The sequence below is a fragment of the Hoplias malabaricus genome, chromosome 9, assembly GCF_029633855.1.
Source record: "Hoplias malabaricus isolate fHopMal1 chromosome 9, fHopMal1.hap1, whole genome shotgun sequence".
NCBI classification, from domain to species: domain Eukaryota; kingdom Metazoa; phylum Chordata; class Actinopteri; order Characiformes; family Erythrinidae; genus Hoplias; species Hoplias malabaricus.
In genome coordinates this window covers 34392897-34418313 of record NC_089808.1, presented here as the reverse complement: position 1 = coordinate 34418313, position 25417 = coordinate 34392897, and the positions used below count along the sequence as shown (strand labels likewise).

The following is a 25417-nucleotide window of genomic DNA, read 5'->3' as shown; positions in this document are numbered from 1 at the left end:
ACTGTGACACCTACCTGCTGTACCACCGTGCCGTGCTACTCATGTTTATAAGCGATTTAAAAGAAACTTTGCTCAGTTTCTGCATGAGTGTTTTCTTTATGTTTTTGAACAATTTCATGTGTATTGCATTACAATCATAAAGTGATTTCATAAGATTCAATAAAATATATATATATTTTTCACTTCTTCAGACTTTTGCTATTAGTATTTATTTAATTCATGTCTGGGTTAAGGGCGGCACGATGGCGAAACAGGTAGAGTCTTCAGTCACACAGCTCCAAGGACCTGGTGGTTGTAGGTTCGAGTCCTGCTCCAGGTGACTGTCTGTGAGGAATTTGGTGTGTTCTTCCTGTGTCTGTGTGGGTATTCTCCAGGTGCTCTGGTTTCCTCCATAAAACACACGTTGGTAGGTGGATTGGCGACTCAAAAGTCCTAAGGTGTGTGTGTGTTGCCCTGGGACTGTGTGTCTTGCCCTCCAGGGTGTGTTACTGCCTTGTTCTTTATAATTCTGGGTGGGCTCCGGACCCAACGCGACCCTGAACTTTTGATGATGAATGAAAGAATGTCTGGGTTAATTTAACATACTAACTAGGGATGTCCCTATCAAGGTTTAACTTTAAGTACATTATAGTTTATAAATCTTCATAACAAAGTAACTCTGGCTGCTGATTGGCTTAATAGTGTGAGCCAGTGACCAATGAGAAATGCGTTCTCCACCTCCGTCTGAGGGAGAGCAGCGTGTCTCAAACAAATCATGGTCTTAACAGTCTCGTCTCAAAAATACACATCCCGTATGGGTCTAAAACACTATTCGGCATTTAGTGTCCAAATACGAGACAGTTGGTGACACTAATCCCCTCAAGCTCCAGCTCTGAATCCGACTTGCAGGAATGAGCATTTGTGCAGAACAGTCAGAAAGAAGTGTTTGTCCACTACGGTGTCTAGCAGAGTCAGATCACAACAACATTTTCAAAGCGTGCTACAGGAGATGGGGAGAGTGTGAGCTTGACGTCTGGAGAAAATGGAGTATCGGCCTTAAGCTTGACCTCAATAAAGCCAAATAGATCAGTAAAATATTGCTGTGATTGGCCCCAATAACAATCTTTGAGAGCGAATCAGGACATCCCTAGTACTAACAAACAAAATGTGGCTGATACCAATAGAAGAGAAGAAGAATAACCAATAATTCATTATTTATTTAGTTATATAGTAAAACTATAACCCATATTCACATCATAGTGAAGATACAAATATGCTAACTTTAAATTTCTAGGTTTTACTGTTGGCTGCTTCATATTCTTTAGAACAGAGTTGTTAAACAGGGTTTGTTCTTCTTCTAACCCTGACTTAATACAGCAGGATGCTACACTCTCTGAATGGGGCTCCATTGGATTTATCTTTTATGGTTCTAAAATCACTTAGACAAATTGCCCATTATACTGAACTACATATTTACGAGGGTGTACTTCTTGCAAATGCATTGCACAACAAGTTGTTTAATTATAGAAATTCTCTTGTGGTTAAGTCTTCCTGAAATCTAGAAGATAATTTGTATGACTGGAAATCCCCTCCTGCTCCTGTCGACCTAAACTTAAACAAACTCTTGGGAGTTGCTAAGTCTGAGGAAGGATATACAGTGTAATAATGTGTGTGTGTGTGTTTTCACATATTGTCACCTTACAACCACAAACTTAAATGTATTTTATTGAGATTTTAAGTGATAGACCACACACAAAGTAGCACATAATTGTGAAGTGGAATGAAAATGATACATGGGTTTCAAAATTTTAATCAAATAAAATCTGGAAAGTGTGATGTGAAAAAGTATTGGGCCCCATTAACTCTGATGCCCCTAAATAAAATCCAGTGCAATCAATTGCCTTCAGAAGTCACTTAATTAGTTGATAGAGTCCAGCTGTGTGTAATTTAGTCTCAGTATAAATACACCTGTTTTGTGAGGACCTCAGTGGTTTGTTAGAGAACACTAGTGAACAAACAGCATCATGAAGACCAAGAAACTTGCCAGACAGGTCAGGGATAAAGTTGTGGAGAAGTTTAAAGCAGGGTTAGATTATATAAACATATCCCATGGAGCACTGTTCAATCCATCATCCAAAAATGAAAAAAGTATTCTGCAACTTCAAAGCTACCAAGACACCAAGAAATTTTGGCCTAAATGCAAAGCGCAATGTGTTTGCGGAAAAGTAATACTGTTCATTACCCTGAACACACCATCCTCACTGTGAAACATGGTGGTGGCAGCATCATGCTGTGGGGATGCTTTTCTTCAGCAGCGATAGGGAAGCTGGTCAGAGCTGATAGGGTGGAGCATGGGTGGAGCTGAATACAGGGCAATCCTGGAAGAACACATGTTGGAGGCTGCAAAAGACTTGAGACTGGGAAGGAGATTCAACTTCCAGCAAGACAATGACCCTAAACATACAGCCAGAGCTACAGTGGAATGGTTTAGATCAAAGAATATTCACGTGTTAGAATGGGCCCAGTCAGAGTCCTGACCTAAATCCCATTGTGCATCTGTGGCAAGACATAAAAATTGCTCCCTCAAACCTGTCTGAGTTTGGGCTATTTTGCAAAGAAGAATGGGCAAAAATCTCAGTCTCTAGATGCGCAAAGCTGGTAGAGACATAGCCCAAAAGACTTGCAGCTGTAGTTGCAGCGAAAGGTAGCTCTATAATGTATTGATATAGGGGGCCTGCATACTTCTGCACGTCACATTTTTCAGATATTTATTTGATTAAAATATTTTATAAATATAAAATAAAATATTTTGTCACACTTCAGAATTATGTGCTATAATATAATGTCAATAAAATGTCAATAAAATACATTTAAGGTTGTTGTAAGGTGACAAAATGTGTATCCTATGATATTTCAGCTAGAAATACAATTTTATATATGTATAATTTTTATTTATTTTTTTTTTCCTCTGCTTTAATTTACTGTCACATTACAGATTATAAGTAAGCCAGTCAGCTCTCTGGATGTACATGAGTTTGTCATGTCTAAAGAAGACTTTGAGAGGAAAGAGAGAAACAAAGAGGAGATTTATTCTGGAATCATCCGCAACAGAAAGGTAAAATGAGTGTGCACGAGAAATAAAGCATTTGTAGAGACTTGTGCTTCATTCAGTTTCGAGAGCACATCATGGAACTGGCTTTCAGGTCACTCATCACTCACTTGCATTTAGACCTTGCTCCACAAGGGGCTCCTCTTCAGTTCCCATCACAGACACTGTGTCAATCTTATTACACACAATTTGCATACCTTACATTTTGCATAAACTTTTAACATCTCTCTCTCTGTCTGTCTCTGTCTCTCTCTCTCACACCCATACACAGCCTGGGGACTGTTCTCATGTGAAAGTAGACGAAGACCGTTTCTTGCAATCACTCATTCTGGAAGAAGGAGGCAAAGAGAGTTTCACAGCTATAGTCATAAGTCGAATCCAACCCGACCACGTTACTTACCTCAAAAAAGACTTCTCTTTGTGGACAAGAGAACTGGCGTGAGTGTTCATTGTGATTGGAGCATGAACGTATAATAATATATGTACTAATAAAACTTGTTTGTTTATTTGTTTACTTCTTACTATTGAAGGCACATCTATCATTACTATGTTCATGGTATCCATGGAAATGACATGAAAAACTCCAAAAGCACTGATTCTACATCAAATATTGACATACAGGTATGTTAATGTGTGTTAGTGTTTGCTGAAATAAAACAGTTACACAAGTTATGTATAGATTTCCATTATTAGAACAACACACTGACACTGGATATCCCTCAGACTTTAGTGACTGAAGTTAAATTTTACTGAGACACTGATGAGCACATGAACATGTGTGTATGCAGTGCCTTATTCACTCATTTTTTGTCTCTTGTTATGCTTTTATTATGAAAAAATGAATGCTAAATTGAAATTGAAACACAATGCTCCGTCCTGTTGTTATATATCTGTCAAGTCATGAACTAGAGCATCATTGAAGCTTAGTCAACTTACTACTTACTTCAACTCTACTTCTCTATCTCTTCTAGATCTCCCTGACTGAGCGTTCCACTCGCTCACCCATGCGCCTTAATCTAAGAAAGGTGGTTAATGACATGCAAACTCTTTATATAAACTCCAGCGTGGCTGAGTTTGAGTTTATTGCCAGTAAGGGTGGAGATGCCAGAGTTGAAGGACTGCTCAGATATCATCCGTTCTTGTACGACAAGGAAACATACCCAGAGGATCCATATGCCTCAACATCAGGTATTATGTGTGAGGACTAGACTGAGGAGCACATTTTTATGATTTACGCACTAGGGCTGTGCCATATAATATATAGTGATATAGTTATAATAGTGATATTCTGTCTTGTTTATGTAATGACGTCATGTGTAATATGGCATACATGAAGTACGGTGGAATGTCACTTTGTGGTGGAAGAATTTGCGACAAAAGGGGAGTAATTTCTGTCGTGAGGAGGTGGTTTGGTTACAAAATATCACATTTACAACAAACCACGGTAATTGTAAGAAATGTAAGAACCCTGTAAAAACAAAGGGGGGAAACACAACTAATCTGTTTTACCACCTCAAGCAGAAACACTTGAGGACGAGGAAACTCAAACATGCCGTTAGAAGAGTTCAACAGCCAATGAGCTCTAACCCAAGCAGAGAGACTGTACTGACTTATAGCATCTGTTTTTTAATTGTTGTGTTATTTACAGTGAAGCTTTAAGATTACTTGTTTAAATTTGCTGTTTATGCACACACTTTTTCTGCACTTTGGTTGTGTGGTAGACTTATACGCTACATTATTTACTTTATACAAAATCTGAATCGTGTGTTCTCCCTGATTCCGCGTGGGTTTCCTCTAGGTGCTCCGGTTTCCTCCCACAGTCCAAAAACACACGTTGGTAGGTGGATTGGCGACTCAAAAGTGTCCATAGGTGTGAATGTGTGTGTGTGTGTTGCCCTGTGAAGGACTGGCGCCCCCTCCAGGGTGTATTCCTGCCTTGTGCCCAATGATTCCAGGTAGGCTCTGGACCCACCGCGACCCTGAATTGGATAAGCGGTTACAGATAATGAATGAATGAATGAATTAATGAATGAAAATCTCAATCTTGGAAAGATGCTGTAGTTTTCAAAATGTTACAAAGATTTACAGCTATATATATATTTTTAAATTCTTCTAAATGTTTGAAATCGTTACCTTTTGTAGGAAAAAACCTATAATACATATTATACTTATCACCAAAAAATCCACCCCTTTCTCTCTCTCTCTCTCTTTTTCTTTCTCTTTCTTTCTTTCTCTCTCTCTCTAATACTAAATATAGTCCATAAATTAAAATTGATTTAGCATAGAGGGAGCAACACTGCCCTCTGCACAGCAAAACACAGTTTAACTAGGGGTGCTAAAATGTAAAATATCAAGGCCGTATTCTATTACACTAAGAATGCTTAGCTGGAATACATATACAAAAGGACCATGGCAATCACTCACCAAATAAACACACATATAGTAGCAGAGTGCAAGTTTTATACTTTCTTCTAATGCCCAAACGTAAGTTGAACTTTAAGTTTATTTTCATGTAATGATCACGTTGTGTAAAAACAGTTTTGTGTGTGTCTGTATGTGTGTTGCAGAGAACGATGATGAAGACTGCTTTGTCTTTCATACTGGGGGCAGAGGGAAAAAACCCATCTTTGAATGCTTCTGGAATGGACGATTAATCCCTTATTCTACAGTTGATGAGTAAAAATGCATAATTTATATTTACAATTAGCTTGTAATGTTACTTTAGTCAGAGAGGATTCATCTTTTGGGCATTTACTTCCATCAGTCATCCTCTCATATACCAAGCATGCATTGCACAAATACTTTACACAAGCATTGGGAGTCCTTTCCATGAATAAATTGACTGTTAATTGCAGAGGAACATAGATTTCAGAAGTACCTCCCATGTTCCAGACACATCACTTTCCTCAGCTGGAAGCTGGAGTACTGTTCTGTACATGGTACCTCAGTCCAAAGGAAAACTCTTTCCATTTCTTTTTGTCTGTGTCAGATTTGACTGGTGTTCAAGACAAAAGAAAAGCGCTACAGTGCCATCAGAATGCTACAACAGGATCTCCGGTGTCCTCTTCGCCAACGACTGTTTTCAAGTCAGCACTAATAAGCTCACTTTTATGGATCTGGAACTACAGTTACGAGACAAAGAAACTATTTTTACCAGAGTGGTCAACGGCCAGGTAAAATATGCATATACCTCCTTACAGCTAGCCAGATAACATTAGCATACATGTCGTATTCAGTGTATTTTTATTTGCTGTGTGAACAGGAACAACTGGTCTTGTATTGAACTCCTGGAAATGCTGCAGTTCAGTTTTTCTTTCTCTCTCTCTCTCTTGCTCTTTCTTGTAGCATTTAGCTGAAACTCCACTCCAACAATTTACTAATTCCTGTCTTTGTAGCCTTGAGCGCTAGACTCACTCGCCCTGTTTCTTGCTCTCTACCTCATACACACAGTCTGACTGACACATTTCTCTGTCTTGCTGTCCCTGTTTTTCTTTCTTTCTTTCTCTCTCTCTCTCTCTCTCTCTCTCTCTCTCTCTGTCTGTTCTGAGTGATAAAAGCTTTTTTGCTCACGATCACCAAATGCTCCACAAAAGCCAGTTTCACATATGAATGTTGTCTGGAGATTCAGATCCAGACATTTTCTGACACATTTGCGTAGAGCAGATCTGTTCTCATTACAGGAAATGTTCTGCATGGTTTAGGCGTGGGACAGTTTGTATATCATGTGAAGGGGGGATGACATGAATTCACTGTGAATTCTCCAGACAATTGTGCTGTACTGACACTTGGGGTCAGACATTATCCTGATTATGTACTAGAGGTCTGGCATTATTTAAGGATGCTGTTTAGAGATTCATATCAGTTACATTTTTTTTTCCTGTTGCCTTGTTTCTCTTTAAAATCCATGTGATCCCAAATCCATTCATAAATAACTGACCCTTTAATAATATATATAAATATAAATAAATAATATAATAACTTATGAAAATTCTACGTAATACCTTTTACTTCTGCCTTAGCACTTCACAGCAACATTTTAGTTTTTTTGGTTTGTTTTTTAAACTCAGTTAAATTTTATTGGGTTCTTATAATGAGAACAGTGTAATACTTGGCTGTTGGTGGAGTAACTTAAAGTGATACTTGAGTTGAAGTCTCGTTATATGGTGAAATACTGATGACAAATGTCTTGTAATTCATTTATTAGTCTTTCAATAACTGCTATAAATAAATTTTCGAATTATTTTTTAAATAAATATGCAAAATACATTATATGTCAAAGAAAAAAACTCCGTCTTGTTCTCCCTGTGTCCGTGTGGGTTTCCTCCGCGTGCTCCGATTTCCTCCCACAGTCCAAAAACACACGTCGGTAGGTGGATTGGAGACTCAAAAGTGTCCGTAGGTGTGAGTGAATGAGTGTGTGTTGCCCTGTGAAGAACTGGCGCCCCCTCCAGGGTGTGCTCCCGCCTTGCGCCCAGTGGTTCCAGGTAGGCTCTGGACCCCCGTGACCCTGAACTGGATAAGCGGTTACAGATAATGAATGAATGTCTTCCTTGGGTTTTTCTTTTTCAGGAACAGAGGGCCAATGTCAGTCGGGATTTCAATGCTTGGTTGAAAGACTGCCATGAAAAATTTGATAAACAGGTGTGTGCAAGAGTTACTTAGTCAACACATTTATTTATTTATTACAATTTTATATTTTGAAATTATTTTACTATAGTTATTATTATTTATTTTTATATTACACAAAAAATACTGATAGATCTCTGATGAAGTCAGTGGCTTCAGTCTGCTGCTCAACGGTGGCTGCCCTTACACAATGCATCTGGCAGTAGCTGGCTTCAGTGTATTCACATCAATACAAAAGTGAAAATATATCAATTTTAAAGTCCCCTTCAGTTCATAATGATTTTTTTTCACTGCATTTGATGTAGCTATTATTATTTTCTTCTGGCAAATACGCAAGTATAACACTGTAGATATGCAACACGTGTTTACATTGTGCCAAACCTCGTTTATTTAAATGTAGAGCAGACGTATGTGGGATAATATTTATGTGTTTGACAGGTGAAGTTCATTGGTTTCCTAGGGACAATGACTCGCACAGATGTTTCAGCAAAACGACTGCAGTCACCATGGTCTCAATTCAAAGCCATCCAGTGGGATGGCAAAGTGTACAAGACTGGACAACAAGTGGGTGTTTAATGCAAATGCTTGGATAGCTACATAGTATCAAATAGTGCTGCAGTTTCTGTTATATGTTAAATGGAATAATCTGTTGTTTTCATGGCGATTTAGTTGGCAAGGCAATATCCATGTCTTTCGAAGTACTACAGAAAGTCAGCAGTGCTGCTAAACTTGAGTCCTCATCTCTACTGTGATTACATAACCAGTGATTAATTACGCTTATGGCATCTCTTTCCCTCTTCAGGTGAAGTCATTGAAAACTCAACCTATTCTTTTTGGCTCCATAGTTCAGTTTCTGCTCTATGGAGACCATGACGGTGATGTCTACGCTACAGGGGGACATGTCCAGATCGCTCTGGTAGGAGAAATGTGTTTGTGTATTTTCTAATCTTTATATCTGCTTGCAAATGACTTCCTATAAAAAACGTTTATATAGACCATATATACATTCTCTTATTTATAGCCTTTTTCTAAATCTCGCAAATTTGTTCACTTTTGTCTAAAAATTTATATTTCTTTTTCCATTGCAATCTTTGATGCAAGTAAAATTAAGGAGTTCTGTGTTCACAGGAACCAAAGGAGCTGTATAATGAGGTTAAAACCATCCCCATATCTAAGATTGACAGACAGGCTAAGCCTTCTGACATCAGGAAAAACATTGAGGAAGAATTGGCCAAGTAAGTGACAGCAGGATACAGAATATTTTTTCACTGTTCCTTTAAAATGAAAGTGGTGAGGCGTTTGCTCTATGAAAGCACTGTTTTTTCAAACACTTTACACATGAATGTTTATTGACATGTGGATCCTGATTTGTTTTTCAGATGAAATATAAATTAGACCAAATATGTGTAATTCTAATGAATTACTGATAAATGTTTATATATCTGAACTAATATCGCCAGCAGTTGGGTTTATTAAGTAGCACAAATAAGCACAAAAGCATTGCTTTATTTCATTAAGGCAAGGCAAGTTGATGTATATAGCACTATTCAAACCTTGGAGAATTCTTGGGGAATTCAAATTGCTTTACAGAGTGAAACAGAACAGTAAAGAACAGTTAAAATAAGAGCTAGTATAAAAAAAAAACATAAAAAATGTAAAAGGATTCACACAATTCAGATGGTAAAATAAAAGAGGAAAATAACACTAAATTGCTGTTCCATAATAAAAAGTGAAGAGTATTTTAAACTGTTAGCCTGCTTAAACAGGAATGTTTTTAATATTGAATTTAAAGTGTTTAAAGTCAGGGCTCTTCTAATGTTCTCAGTCTGGTGGTTCCGTTTAAGAGCCAAACGCTGCTTTACTCATATCTCTGTATCAGGTCTGATAAATACTCTGGTCATACACAATTAAGACTTTTTTGTATTGTTCTTTGTGAATATCAAGGCTGGTTTTAGGCTGTTTGCGTGCTGGCTTGCAACATATTCTCTCTTTTGGATTTGAAACGTGGGTGGCACGGTGGCACAGATGGTGTCGCAGTCCCACAGCTCCAGGTTCAAGCCCTCCTCCGGGAGACTGTCTGTGAGGAGTTTGGTGTGTTCTCCCTGTGTCTGCGTGGGTTTCCTCCGGGAGACTGTCTGTGAGGAGTTTGGTGTGTTCTCCCTGTGTCTGCATGGGTTTCCTCCGGGTGACTGTCTGTGAGGAGTTTGGTGTGTTCTCCCCGTGTTTGTGTGGGTTTTCTCCGGGAGACTGTCTGTGAGGAGTTTGGTGTGTTCTCCCTGTGTCTGCATGGGTTTCCTCCGGGAGACTGTCTGTGAGGAGTTTGGTGTGTTCTCCCTGTGTTTGTGTGGGTTTCCTCCGGGTGACTGTCTGTGAGGAGTTTGGTGTGTTCTTCCTGTGTCTGCGTGGGTTTCCTCCCAGGGTCCAAAAACACACGTAGGTAGGTGGGTTGGCGACTCAAGGTTCCATAGGTGTGAGTGAATTTGTGGTGCCTTGTGAAGGACTGGCGCCCCCTCCAGGGCGTGTACCTGCCTTGCGCCCAATGGTTCCGGGAAGGCTCCGGACCCACCTCGACCCTGAACTGGATAAGAGACAATAAATGAATGGATTTGATCAGCAGAAGCCTTTCTTCATGGTGTTTTCTGTTTGTAAGACATAGCCTTCATTTTAACTGGGGCAATCTCCTCCTGAATTCAAACGGGTGATTTGTGAGTTAAAACTATTCAGCAGGGTCAGTTTGTTCACATGGTGTAGTGCACATTTTGCTTATGAAGCTGTGCAGCTGAGCAGTCTTTTATAATCCTTTTCTTGACTCAGACCCATCTGCCCTTGATGTCTAGTGAGGCTCACATATCAAACAACACACAGTAGTAATCTGATAAAGCCACATCCTTCACAGAGGCTATGTTGAGATAACTACATCCAGAGTGTGACATGACGGTGTTTACTCCTTGTAACGTTCTGTAAAAGACCAAAAGGATCCAATACGGCATGTAATTCCTAAGCAAAACTGTCCTTGGGATTGTCAGTGTGCATTTTAAAGATACCAGCGATAATAAAATGTTCAAAAACAGTATGGGGGTAAAAAAAAAAAAAGACAACATCTTTGTAAATTTATCAATACAATCAGCATTTTACTTTGGATGCCTGTAGACTGTTGCTACAAATGTGTATTGTCCCCCTTTCAGAACTGCACAGAGTCAAATGTTGTGACGTTACAAAATGAGAACTGCTTCCATTGTAAAAGACTATGAAACAGAGCTAGACCTCCACCTTTTCTGCTGTCTCGAGATACATTCGAACAAATGACAAGCTGACTTCATTAACACAGTTGCAGCACTACATTTATTTAGCCAAGTTTCAGTTAAAAGAATAACATAAAGCCCACGTGCTGTAATAAAATCCTTAATTACATGTGATTTGTTTGTGAGAGAGTGATATTTAGAAGAGCTAATATTATAGAAGGTGTGACAGACTCCATAGTAAGCTACATTCACAGTATCTCACATGAACTCCCTGTTCCTTCTGTTTCTGATGAGTCTTGGAATGGGAGACATTACGGGCACACAGGGTCCAAGCTTGTTTTGAAAACACGTACTGCTGATATCATCGCTAGTGATCGACCGATATGGGTTTTTTGATGGCCGATGTCGATGCCAATATTTATACAGCAGTAGTGGCCGATATGTAAAACCGATATTCCCATTCCTCAGGCAGTGAATAAACTAGAGGCATTATCACGCTTTATCTTTACAGAAAACCCTTCAAATTTGTAAAAGAAACCATGTAGAGGTCCTGAAATATATATGAAGTGGTCAAAAGCTTATGAAAACCACATAAAATGTAGGCACTTGTCTTATATTTGAAAAAAAATGTTAGTGACTATAAACTGAAGAGTTCATGAGACCCATTACTGTTTTTTCTTTTTAAAATTGTGTCTGCAGGGGTCTACTTTCATCAGGTAAAATTTGGAGTTGATACCTCCTACTGATATGCAGTTATTCATGCTGGAGCAGACAGTGGACAGATGGCCTCTCCAAGTGTCTCTTTAGACCCCAAGCTCTCCATAAGGAAAATTATTACTTTTACTGCAAAAATACAGTGTATATATCTGGTCTAGACCTAATGTCAACATCTTAGGGTTTTTCTTTACTTTCTTTGAGAAACTCATCTTCTGTCCCTCACCAAACAGTAAAAACCCTTAGTTATGGTGTGTTTTATTCTGATGAACTGAGTTTATTTCTGAAGTTTACACTTGTTTCTCACCGAGGACAGTGTTCCTTTAAATGACTGATGTGTTTAACGGCGAGAGCTGCACTCTGATTGGCTGTAGAGCAAGGCAACCTCCCCCACACCCCCTGCTGCATTTAAATGTCCTCAGTGGGGGAAATGTAACTAATAAAAAATCTAAGCTTTCAAAACATGTTTATTGACTTGATTATTGTTTGTGGAGCTTGTGGCTGTCAAACAGAACCATTTGAGTCTCTCTCGGTGTCTGGGTCTGTTAGGCGCTGTAAACATATGCACTCTGCTGTGTGTTTGTCCCTCCTCCTTGGGTGCACATCGCCATAACTCTGCCCCTGATTGGTCTACAGACTTGATTGACATGTCGTTGGAAAGCTGAGACCCTGAGTAGGTGTGACATGGCGTAGCTCCACGGGGATCATATTTTAATTATTTTTGGAAAATGTGTACTTTTTTTTTTCTCTTCTTATGTCTTATTCTTTCGGCTTTAATTCCATAGTCCTACATTTTAGCGTATATCCTCGTGATCCTTAGAGTCTGCCAGTTGGATTGGTGTATGATATGTACACACTGACTCAAATATGGTGCCGTGAAAAAATCTGTACTGTCATTAATATTTTTTCCTAACAATTTCCTGGCAAGGTATATATCGGCCAAAAATACTTATTTATGGAGTGGCATTATATATAAAATAATTCAATCAATGAAAAGCAGTGACTTAAAGCTTTAATTTGGTACATTGACTATCAACTGTGGACCTGTAGTACTTGAGATATACTGACGGATATAACAATGAGTGATTTTTTTTTTTAAATAGGCGCCGCCGACCAATGAGCGAATAAGAGGCTAAACAACGCTGGTTTCTAGCTTACAACTATCCACTCAGTCGTTTATGATGCAGATTATTGAGTGTAAGTTACAAAGAACAGTCAGTAACAAATAGTGAGAGCTGAAGAAGAGAAAATATTTCATACCATTTTCTCTGATGAGACGGCATGCAGCTACAGGTTGGAGGCTTGTACTACTGTACTTGTGCTCAATGATGTCTGCCTGTAAGATGGCAAAATGGACGCAAGGGGCGCTCTAACAGCCATAATGATGGAACTTCCCACAGCTTTGCCTGTGTGCATTGTATAAATATCGGCCTCTAGCACTCATATCGGCCGATACCGATTATATAAAAAATGCCAAAAATCGGCCGATATATCGTTCGAACGCTAATCATCGCGGCAGCAGCCAGTGTGGCAGGGCTGTGTGGTGCTCCTGCTGCAGATGGGACCGTGAGTGAAGCTGCCATTCTGTGGTCGAGGAGCTTGTCTCTTTTTTTGAACATGATTTTTCTTAAGGGACAGTCTGAGGGTATGTGACAGTAGATGAAGATGAAGTAAAAGCTAGGAGGTTCTTCTCCTCACCTGAGAGCTGGGTGAACAGGAAAAGTGAGTGGGGTGATTGGGGGAAGGGTGACCTAAAGCATCACTGATGAAAGACTGTACATTGAGTTGCTGAGTATGTTAAAGAGGTCTTTTAAAGTTACTTTTTAAAATTTCAGACTAGTGCTATCGATAAAACGACATTGATATGTTTTGTGATTTATTTTCGCTCGATGATTATTTTCCCGGTGAGCACAGCCAGCTGTGCGTATCTAGTGAGTATACTCATGCTATTACAGTAAATGAACGGGAAACAGCATGATCTCAAGGTAAATTCAAGTGATTGTGTGTATTTATATATATATATATATATATATATATATATATATATATATATATATATATATATATATATGTATATATATATATATATATATGTCATTCCAATACGTACAATAACACACTTCTCTGTTGTGTATTCAGTCATTACAGCTGGAAGCTTTCCATTAGGTTAAGGGACTGTGATGTTAGGCTCACATTGCACATTGTCAAGCTCATTGCCACATTAACAGTGTCATCTCCACACTGCCGGATGTCTGCTGTGGTGCTGTGACCTGCTGATGCTTTTGGTACTTTGTGTTGTGTTCATTGCGTTTGTGATTCTCACTGAGGTCACACAGTGGTTCAAGTCTGTTTTGCAGTTGAAGTAAGAGAGACAGATACATTGTTCTGATTTTGCTGTGGTCTCTGAGCAGCAGTGTTATGTTTAGCAGTTTAATTATAAGACGACGTGTGTAAAGGATATTATGCAGGGATCATTAGACTCCTATTCATTTCCTTCACAGACTCCCTGATCAGTTGAAGATTACATGGCCAGAAGGGAACCCATGGCCTGAGAAAGCTGTTCGGCCTGCAGGCACACCCCTGGGTATAAACACACACCTACACACACTTACAAAATAAAAGTACATCCTCATTGACATCTTTGACACACATTCTTTCATCTCATTGACACAAATTCTTTCACTAGGACTGGTTCATGTCATTCAAATGCTGAAGAACTTGTTTGCAACGTTTATATATCATCGCTGTTCAAAGAAAAACATATAACATTTAAATTTATCAAATCATTTGAACACAGCAGTGGTTTTCCACACTGTGAACAATATAAATATTCCAAAATATACATAATATAATATAAAATCATTTTACATTGACTGTCACTGAATGTTAAGAAGGCTTTTTTTATCACAAGTTACTATTTGAGATACATGTTTTTCTTTGGAACAGTGCACTATATATTTACCATTTAATTATTATATGGAAGCTCTGTGTGCTGTTGGAGCCAGCCCTTACCTGTTTACATGTACTCACACAATGATGACCGTACTTCCTGTATGCTTAGTTCATCTGTTTATGTTTTAGGACCCATTCAAGTTGAGATTCTGAATAAGAAGAGGGAGACGATATCAAGGTTGCCAGTAGCCAACGCCAAGAAACTCCTGATTGAACTCAAAGTCATCTGGCACTGTAAGCTTATTGTTTGTATGTTGGTTCTTGTTTCGTATGCGTGTGTTTTGGAGTGGAAGGGACTCAAATATTCCCGTCTACAAAATGGAGGCATTGCAGATAAATTTTGGGAACCACTGGATTTGGCCTTTCATGATGATGATTCTGCGGCAAATTAAAATATAACAGAGAGCTGGGAGCACTCATTTTAAAACTGCCCCATCATACCTGTTTTTATTTTTTATTTTTTTTTGCAGACCTGAACAGCATGAATTAAAGTATATATACCAATGAAATAAAGCTGACCAGACAAAGCATGAAATAGTTTTATTCATGCAATCTTGCAAAGAAAAAGCAGTTCAACACATTTTCTTATATTACTGATTTAATTTATTTTTTAATCATTGTCTAAACCTCCAAACATTCTCAGATAGTTTCGACAGGTAGTGTCGCAGTCACACAGCTCCAGAGGCCTGGAGGTTGTGGGTTCGTTCCCCACTCCGGGTGACTGTCTGTGAGGTGTGTGGTGTGTTCTCCCTGTGACAGTGTGGGTTTCCTCCGGGTGCTCGGTTTCCTCCCACAGTCCAAAAACAGACGTTGGTAGGTGGATTGGCGACTCAAAAGTGTCCGTAGGTGTGAGTGAGTGTGTGAATGCGTGTGTGTGTCTGTGTTGCCCTGTAAAGGACTGGCGCCCCCTCCAGGGTGTATTCCCGCCTTGCGCCCAGTTATTCCAGGTAGGCTCTGGACCCACCGCGACCCTGAACTGGATAAGAGTAACAGATAATGAATGAATGAATGAAAAGTTTAAATGTTCATTAGCTGAATTCTTTTCAAAACTGTTCAAAACACTTATTTAGAACCAAAATATTTACATACATCCACTTATTTAGTCTTTGTTGATCTGGTTCCACCAATTCCATTGGATTATTTCTGTAGTGACTACTTTTTTAGTACAGCTTTCAGAACAGAGCTTCTTTACATGTATTACACTTAAATGCACAATAATATACTCACAGAGTAATAAAGAGATAATTACAGTTTGATAAAAATAATGACTATCTGACCCCTGTATGAGAGTATTCCAAGTTATATAATCTCTTTAAATGTTTTTGCATTTTAGTGTTTATTGTCTATGCTGGTATTTTTTAACATTTTATAAAATGATTTATATATATTTTTTGTTTTGCTCTTAGCTCCTAAAGGAGATGTCCAGACCAACTCTCACATTGGCATGCACTCGAAGTGGGAATACTGGTTCAAAGTAATGGGTAAAGACACAAACATACAATTCCACACTGAATAAATTAGATTTTTGAAGAGTAGTGAATCTGCTTTTACATTAAAGTTTTACACATGTATTTGTGTTGTTAAAAAAGTATTTTACATACTGTCTAATATTCTGACTTTATCCTGACTGTGTGTTTTTCAGAAAATTTGAATAAACTGGGAAAGTACACCCTTCTCCTGCAGACTATACTGAGCGATGGCGAGTCCGTCAGTGAATGGGCCGGCAAACGACTGCCAAACTATGTACTCAACTTCACTATTATAGGTAACATGGATATGTGTGTGTGTGTATATGTATACTTTTCCCTCTGCCCATTAACACCAAGTTTTAGTTGATTTTCTAATTTGCTCAAGACAAAACCGGATCTGTATGTGTTTAACAGCATAAGAGTTGGGTTTTTGAGATTTAATATGTATTTCAGCATAAATAAAATTTAATCGACCTTCTGAAATCAAGTATTGACACTGTGTTTACATCACAAAATGAAATCACTATGTCATTAGGCTCTGTAAAGCTAGTGAATTATGGGAGGACGTTGTGGCTACAGTTTGTAAAGTGATGTAACATAAATTAAATAAATAAAAAAACGTGAGTAAGGCTTTGGTTGTATTAAATCACTGTATTAAAATGTTATTTATAAAGGCCCGGTTGTTAATTTAATCATTTTCTTTCTCTCAGAGAGTACTGCTGCATCCTTCGTGCTGGGGGGTTTTCCCTCATCTGTTCAGGTGGGAGTGACCTTCTCCCTAACTCTGGAGTTTAAAGATGAATTTGGCCATCCAACTCAGCCCCCTCCTGATGTAAAACCACAAATCGAGTGCAGGTAAGAGAAGAGAATTTACACAAAAACATATTGTGCCTCTAAGTTTTTTATTTAGACAGACCACATTGCTCAGTATTTATTTATTTATTTATTTATTTTAACATTTCATTTTAAGACCACAAGATGGCACACTTTGCTTTGTTAGCCTTGTTAATAAACTGCGTAAATTGGGTGGGAGGGGGAATGAGTTTTAGAGTTGTGAGATCTTGTAGAGCGTGGAATCTCTATCCCATTGAGGGATAAGAGAATATCAAGCCCGTCCATTGCAAACTCTGCCAGTGTTTCTCTCTGTCTTTACCCTGTGAGAAGACAGATCCCGTTGACTGGAAAAACATTTGTGTATTTTACACAGTACTATAGGCAGCATTGAGGAGAATAAGCCCTTGAAGTTAGTTAGCTGTAACTCAGATATAATGAGTTAAAGTTGGTTGAATTGGTTAACGTTATTCTTACTTATTTTCTTAGGAAAATGCAAACTACAAATTTTGCTGTAAAAACAACTTTCAAACCCCCTTTATCAGGAATGTTTGACTTACTGACCCCTTTGAAGATAGCTCTACTTAAACTACAAATGATGATTTATTGTCCAGGTGTCTTTGAAAGCTTTCTTTTCTCCAAATGAGGGTCTTTAAGTAAATCACTGTTCTCTTTCTGTGGCTCTGTGAAACATGTGTACACATGTGCGCGCACCCACACTCACATGGACATCTACACAAGTTCCCTGCAATTGGGTTATTTGCGCACCATCTCAAATGGCACTGTGCTCACCATAGAGGACCTCAGAGCCAGCGGGAAATTAATAAAACACCAAGACAAGGTCAGTGTTCCCGGATTCAGTAAATATTGACCATCACAAGGCTTTACTTTGGTTTCCAAGCACAGTGTTTTGTGTGTCTAGTATTTTAATTGGTCTTGTGAAGTCCATTAACTTCATAGTATTTAATCTGCACATTGTTTTGACAGATTCACAATGTGAACGTAATGATCCCAGGGCTCATAAACGACTGCCAGTCTTTCCAGATCAGTGTGCGCCCAGGTATAAACTCACACAGTATAAAACAGTATATATTCGTTTAAATTTAAGGTATAAAAATCACACAAATTGTTGTCTGATTTTATGCCTGTCTCTAGATTCTGTAAACATGTTAAAACAACCATTCAGAATTTTTCTGCAGTCATGCAGTAATATGCAAAAGTTCCTTAAGTAATACACACCTTGTACAAAGAACACTTCTGAATATTAAAAAGAACTTCAATATTTATTTCCTGACTTTATCACATTGAGGAAAACATAATGAAACTATTGCAAATATAATTCAATTGTTTATTCGTTAATTAAATATTTTTGTTTATGGTGTTGAGATTTGAGTGTTTATTTTTTGAAAACTTTTGTCAGTAATTGAAGTTGCGACTTCTTTCTTCTTTAAAAAAAAAAAATGTTCCCTCTGTACCCACCAGGTCCTCCACACCAGTTGGTGGTGTTTCCTGAAAAGGAAGTGTTTGTAGAGAATGGGACACCAGCACCGTTCAAACTAGAAGTTCATGATGTGTTTAATAACATCACAACACATTCCAAACTTATTGTTCGTTGCCAGGTAAATCTTTCAGCCTGCCCTTAACACTTTGACCATTATTGCACACACTCATGTACTTTCACTTGTACACTTATACTGTAAGTTGCGTTTATAGGCTTATGGACAGAGGCTTAAATAGGGGTCTAGGAGTGTGGTGTGTTCTCTCTGTGTCTGCGTGGGTTTCCTCCGGGTGACTGTCTGTGAGGGGTGTGGTGTGTTCTCCCTGTGTCTGTGTGGGTTTCCTCCGAGTGACTGTCTGTGAGGAGTGTGGTGTGTTCTCCCTGTGTCTGCGTGGGTTTCTTCTGGGTGCTCCGGTTTCCTCCCACAGTCCAAAAATAAACATTGGTAGGTGGATTGGCGACTCAAAAGTGTCCGTATGTGTGAGTGAATGAGTGTGTGTGTGTATTGCCCTGTGAAGGACTGGCGCCCCCTCCAGGGTGTATTCCCACCTTGCGCCCAATGATTCCAGGAAGGCTCTGGACCCACTGCGACCCTGAACTGGATAAGCACTTCCAGATAATGAATGAATATTTGCAACTATAACATTTTACAACATAAGTTAGTGGGTCTCACAGGTTATCATCAGGGATTACAAATCATGCTTTATATAAAGACTAGACACTGAACACTTGTTTTGGGACAGTATGTACATAATATATGTTTAATATGTAGACAACAAAAAAGAAAGTAAAAGAAATCAAAATTTCATGTACATTTTATGTAACTTCAAACTGCTGTGTGTGTCTCTCTCTCTCTCTCTCTCTCTCTCTCTCTCTTTGCTGTTGTGTTTCTGTTCTTGTAGTTATTAGGAGCTCCTGATTTACCCGTTGACACTGTTGACTGCAGTAATACTGGCACTGGAGTTCTGCTCGCAAAACCCATTCAACTGAAGAATGTCAACAAAGAGCAGATCCTCACAGCAAAGTTTGGCATTCCGGTGAGAGGGTCCATTATTTTCACCACTGTATTAATTAATCAATCAGCATATATACAACAATAGTAATATTTTAAAATATCTTTAATATTTCTTATCTAATGGTTTCAACATGCAGAAATTTATATTAATTCTTAGTATTGAACATAGTTTAATTTATTAAAGAATACATTAATAATCTAATAGCTCTTCTCTGAGGCCATTTAAAATACAGTTCTATCCTGACTGAGGTGAACAATCAGGTAAATGCTCCATTAAATAAAAGGATGATACCCATGTAAACACCTTTTGATTACATTTGAAGTTAAAGTGGCTACCATCCCCCAGAATCAGTGAATTTTTCCAGTGTTGCACTTTCCCAACAGTTTTCACTGCGTACTTTCATCTAGATGTCATCTGCAGTGAGACTAACATACTAACAAGAGTTTTATTTTACTTTTATATCAATGTTCTCAGTTAAATAGTTAATGGCAATATTTCTAATATGACATTAGTACTGCACCACTTACTGATGGAAGGTTGGAAAGCTTCCATCTGAAGTCTTACTCTAAATATTAACATTAATTTTAAATGGATTTTAAATGTGAAATTGATGTGGAATATTTCTTTAAGTATTTATATTTACTTCCAGAACCTGAAGGGAATACCTTGTGTGGAGCGGACTCTACACGTCTTGCCGAGCACTCAGGTCTTCCGTATAGAAGTTTACAGGCATGAGGAGTCAGGTGATGACATGGTGATTCAGAATCGGGAGCGGATTGACTGGACAGCAGGAGACACTCTCGGCAGCTTGCACTTTAGACTGTATGATGAGGGGGGGAGGCTGGTGCCTTTAACCTCAAAACTTGCACAGAACATAAAGGTAATTTGTGTTACTCTTCAGGTTTGTGATGTATATATCACAGATTTAAATGCACAGACACATGGCAGTGCCTTAGTCTTAAGAGGAATATTCAATCACACTGATCCTGGAATGCATTAATCAATAGTGTGTGTGTGTGTGTGTTTTCACTACCAGGTGAACTGGACCGCTAATGTGAAAACAGCAGAGTTGGCTAAGGGAATACTGCCCAATGTGAGTGTCCCCACAAAAGTACAGGGAGAAAACTTCTATCAGGTGGCATTTCAGGACCAGCACACAGTCGACACCTCCTTTATCATAGTGTAAGACTGATAAAACATACAAGCCCATTTTGTGTACCTTTCTAATCATTCACTGTAGCTTTTAGGCTAACCTTGTACTGAGATACAGACTCATTATGTCGTTATGAAAGCTCTTTGTTTGTATGTAGCCCTCGTCCTGATGAGCCTGAGCGTCTGAGGGTCACTCTCAGTGATACAGTTGTCAGAATGGGAGAAACTCTATCAGGAAATATTTGTAAGTACTCTTCAGGGGTGTCACCCATTTTAAAATACATGGATTTAAAACATATAGAAGTGCAGAGAGCAACTTGGTTACCTTTAATCTTTATCTTTCAGTTTTCATAGAATCTTTATTTTACCTGAGATTTAATGAGCGTTTCTAGTCATACATGTTGCTTATCTTGATGTTCAAATGAGTATTTATTGCTTCCAGACATTATCTAGCTCCCAGAGTAGTTGGAATTTGTGCATGTCACATGTGAATCCCTTTTTTAAATCAACTATTTTGTTGCAGAAAGACATTTTTAAAATTGCAAATGTATAAATGTGTATACTTTTGGGCGGCACGGTGGTGCAGCAGGTAGTGTCGCAGTCACACAGCTCCAGGGACCTGGAGGTTGTGGGATCGATTCCCACTCCGGGTGACTGTCTATGAGGAGTTCTCCCCGTGTCTGCGTGGGTTTCCTCCCACAGTCCAAAAACACACGTTGGTAGGTGGATTGGCGACTCCAAAGTGTCCGTAGGTGTGAGTGAATGTGTGAGTGTGTGTTGCCCTGTGAAGGACTGGCGCCCCCTCCAGGGTGTATTCTGGCCTTGCGCCCAATGATTCCAGGTAGGCTCTGGACCCACCGCGACCCTGACCTGGATAGGTGGTTACAGATGATGAGTGAATGAATGAATGAATCACCATGTCCTATTTTTTGGCAGATATTGAGGTGGTTGATCAGTATGGGAATAAGACAGATGTTCTTCATGCTGAGAGTGTAAAGGCATTTAGTGTGTCTGCAGATGACCTTGATGCATTGTCCCTCAGTGTTGAATGGCAGGTAAGTGGTCACATTTATGTATAATTCTAATTGAGCCCTTGCAACAGAATCATATATGTGTGTTTTTAAAAGCCTTTAAAATGTGAGGTTTTTATTCATAGTCATTGTGTTTGTTAGGTTTACTTTGCTTGATAAGCAAGTGTGTGATTTCATTCAGGCAAGTACTGGGACTGTGCTGGTCAGTGGTGTGCGTTTTGCATCAGGATTCCCTGGTCCAAGGGAGTTATGCTTTAAGTACCAAGAATTTGAGGGCTTTGCAAGGGTGAAGTTGACAGCTGGACCACCATCGAAAATAACATTGTTGGAAGTTCCAGAAATGGTAAAAAATTTTAATTCTAATGAGATGCTGTTACCCAAATGTATACAGTTTGACATAAACATGTAATAACACATTTAAATCCAATCAACTCGTGTTTTGTTTTGTTTTTTTAAATAAAGTTGAGCCGACTGTAAGAGACAATAACGTTTTTGTTTGCAGCCCCTTCATGTCTTAAATGGACGAGGTATTGACACTCCATTCAACCTACAGTTATGTGATGAGTGGGGAAACCCTGTTCCAGATCAGAGAGTTGTCATAGCGATCAAAACTCTATCATCACACCTCAAGGTACCGTTCAACCCGGAGCACATTGACCATGTATACAGTATGCAGAGCACGTTGCTTTATTTAGTCTCAGGATACAAATCTAATAAACCAGATGAATCAGCATAAACAGACATGTGTAGGGGTATCTCTTTAAGTCTTCAGGACACTTCTATGTGAAGAGTGTATACTAGTAAACAGGGACATTTTAATGAGGCACGGCACTAAACAGTGCGAGGCTGTAGTGTATAACAACATGACACTGATGAATATTTATTAGAGGAAGTTTTAAAAACAGTTCAAATGTGAAGAGCATTAAACACTGTGTTAACAGTAACAACTGTCTAGAATAGTGGAAATGGAGGAGAAATAATCAATCAGACATTACTGCCTCTGTGATTCCTACGCAAGCCTTCCATTACAACTGACATAAACTTACGTAAACATCTATAAAACCTTTTACAACAAAGTTCAAGAGTCCTAACCTTTTCTAGATTGAAATTGATTAAAGCAGCTTGTTGGACTGGTGCCTGCTGGAATAAGCCTTTATAAATGTTTATGTAACTTTTGAGCAATTGTCATGAAAGGCACCAACAAGTGTTTTTGAAAATTCTATAATAGGGAACAGTTAGAGTCTCTCAGACGTCAGACACTGGAATGAAAATAAAAACATTGCATGAGTTTGTTGATATTTGTTGGAGAACAAAACGTTTTGTTTTTTTGTATTAATATTATTTACTCTGCATTCTGTGGTGGGGTGTGTTTTGAATGCTTTAGGTTAAATCTTCAGTTATGTCCCAGCCTGTGGATTCACAGGGAAGGGCCTCTTTCACTCTAGAGATGGTGACAGCAACAAAGTGAGTAAAAACTTACACCAGTAAAGCGTTAATTGATTGGCTCCCTTCACTTTTGCATATCGTCTCTGTCCACAGTAAAACATGTATATATGAAATAGCTACTTCATTGGAGAAGGATAAACGCCTGCTCAATATTCAGTGGATGTCTGTGTAAAAAGGGTTTATTCAAAGTAATATTGGAGCATTTTTTGGTTCATTCTTTGAGATGTTTTCACACAATGTGAATGTGATCAAATGATGTAGTAAACTAAAAATCTACAAAAATATTGATGCATGTTTTTCTTTGAACAGTGATGATATGAACTTTACATTTTGACATAGGATTGAGATGCTACGTATTCTGATTATGCCATACTAATAAAAACAACAGTCCGTCTATTCATTCATTCATTGTCTGTATCCGCTTATCCAGTTCAGTGTCGTGGTGGGTCAGGAACCTACACGGAATCAGTAGGAGCAAGGCCGGAACACACCCTGGAGGGGACACCAGTCCTTCACAGGGCAACACACACACCCACTAACACCTACGGACAATTTTGAGCCCATCCACGTACCGAGTGTTTTTAGACCGTGGGAGGAAACCGTAGTAATCGGAGGAAACCCACGCGGACACGGGGAGAACACAGACAGTCACCCGGAGTGGGACTCAAACCCACAACTTCCAGGTCCCTGGAGCTGTGTGACTGCGACACTACCTGCTGCACCACCGTGCCACCCTATCAGTCCATTTATACAACATTTAATTGTTTTAAACTTTCATCCACTCCCTCTGCCTTGTGTTAGCTGGTTTGCACTTCTCGTATATAAATGAGAGGGAGTATGGCGGCACACTAGACTGTGTTGTTGTCATACACTCCAGGGTCTGGGGTTGTGGATTATCCCAGCCGAAAGTGACTCTCTCCTTCCGTGTCTGCATAAGTGGTTACAGACAATAAATGAATGAAATGCAGTGTTCTTTCTAAATCATGATACTATAACAGCTTGGTTCTGTTTGTCTGTGCCTTTAGGGGAGAGCATGAGCTGGAGTTCCGTGGGTCCTTCAGCAGAAACAGTATCCCTGGTCCTGTGGTGAAGCTGAATGTAATGCCTGATCCCAACAATCCTGTCACACTTAATGTAAAATATGACCGTGATGCCATCTTAAAAGCAGGAGATACATTTCCAGGTGTGTCTGTGTGTGTGTGTGTCCCAGACATGTGACAGTGTTATGTGAATTTTTATTAAATGACTTTGTCTTAATGTGTGTGTACAGTGTTCAAAGTGACGGTGGTCTCTGAAGAAGGGTGTCCTGTGAAGAATGTGAATCCAGCCAGCCTCTCTATGCTGTTGTGGCAGGGCTTACCCTCAGGGTATCGTCCTCCATCTGGAGTGAGTAACAATCTCAGACACTTCATACACCACTGCAAATGTGGCATCAAACAATTAAACCTGATATGATGTTTTTAGTCTTTTAAATTTCATGTTCATTGGTGATTTCAGGCAACAACGTTTAAGTGTAGTAAACCCAAGGAAGAAGAAAATGATGATCACTTTTACTTCAGGTAGGAGTAATCAAGAATAGCTTTTTGTTTCTGAAGGAACCAGTTTATGCTTCATAGTGTGGGTCCACAAAAATGGAGGCAGTTATGTTTTAAAAAGCTTATTATAAAATAAAATTAGGGATAATGGATGTTTCATATCATTATTTGGCAAACATGACTGATTGCTTTTTTTTTTAATAATAATTTTTAGTTGCAGATTATTTCATGATGTTTTTATGCATTTTTAATTAAATTGTTCTACTGAAAAACAACAGAAGCAGTATTTTGTTTTTTCAACATGATTTATTCATATTTTTGTCTGAAACAACTTCAATTTTTTTTAAAAGTTATTTTCAATCTTGCTGTCTTACAGAGATAAAGACGTTCCAGAACAAGTGGGCAATTACACTGTGCAGTTTATTTTTGTGGTAGACAAAAGCAAGTGCCTGTGGAGCAGTCAGGTGAGACACATCTACAGTATGCATAATCATACATCATCTCCAAACCTATAACAGTTTAAGAGATTATATGTAAAACTTTGCTAAACATAGCACTTTTTCTACTGTAACTTTAAATACAGGAGGTCCTCGGGTTACGTCAGTCCCGAGTTACGATGTTTCGTGGTTACGAAACATCTCCCATTTACCGTATAAAGCCTTGTTTCGACTTAAGTGGTTTTGCGTCGTAAACGTCGTAACGTGAACTCCGTGTTTGGTGTGCGTGGCGCGGTGGAAGAATACACGGTTACGCGGCTCGGGACCGAGGAGGATAGGTGTTAGATAGGATAAGTGCTTACAGTATGTTATTTACGTAC

General features: G+C 38.9%; 1 protein-coding gene across 1 annotated transcript in view; it reads left to right on the top strand.

The window, feature by feature from the left end:
* Window positions 1–25417, top strand: part of smchd1 (structural maintenance of chromosomes flexible hinge domain containing 1) — a 46886-nt gene that overhangs the window by 11237 nt on the left and 10232 nt on the right. Inside the window, exons 8-37 of the mRNA XM_066680813.1 lie at window positions 2975–3094; window positions 3360–3526; window positions 3619–3709; window positions 4060–4276; window positions 5656–5764; window positions 6078–6261; window positions 7658–7729; window positions 8153–8278; window positions 8517–8630; window positions 8843–8949; window positions 14172–14254; window positions 14752–14856; window positions 16029–16103; window positions 16265–16387; window positions 16802–16946; window positions 17664–17763; window positions 17910–17982; window positions 18405–18541; window positions 19323–19457; window positions 20086–20316; window positions 20473–20618; window positions 20747–20832; window positions 21525–21643; window positions 21801–21962; window positions 22122–22250; window positions 23004–23083; window positions 24091–24248; window positions 24336–24451; window positions 24563–24624; window positions 24977–25064. Of these exons, the coding sequence (XP_066536910.1) occupies window positions 2975–3094; window positions 3360–3526; window positions 3619–3709; window positions 4060–4276; window positions 5656–5764; window positions 6078–6261; window positions 7658–7729; window positions 8153–8278; window positions 8517–8630; window positions 8843–8949; window positions 14172–14254; window positions 14752–14856; window positions 16029–16103; window positions 16265–16387; window positions 16802–16946; window positions 17664–17763; window positions 17910–17982; window positions 18405–18541; window positions 19323–19457; window positions 20086–20316; window positions 20473–20618; window positions 20747–20832; window positions 21525–21643; window positions 21801–21962; window positions 22122–22250; window positions 23004–23083; window positions 24091–24248; window positions 24336–24451; window positions 24563–24624; window positions 24977–25064 (3660 nt within the window). The remainder of the gene's footprint in view (window positions 1–2974; window positions 3095–3359; window positions 3527–3618; window positions 3710–4059; window positions 4277–5655; window positions 5765–6077; window positions 6262–7657; window positions 7730–8152; window positions 8279–8516; window positions 8631–8842; window positions 8950–14171; window positions 14255–14751; window positions 14857–16028; window positions 16104–16264; window positions 16388–16801; window positions 16947–17663; window positions 17764–17909; window positions 17983–18404; window positions 18542–19322; window positions 19458–20085; window positions 20317–20472; window positions 20619–20746; window positions 20833–21524; window positions 21644–21800; window positions 21963–22121; window positions 22251–23003; window positions 23084–24090; window positions 24249–24335; window positions 24452–24562; window positions 24625–24976; window positions 25065–25417) is intronic.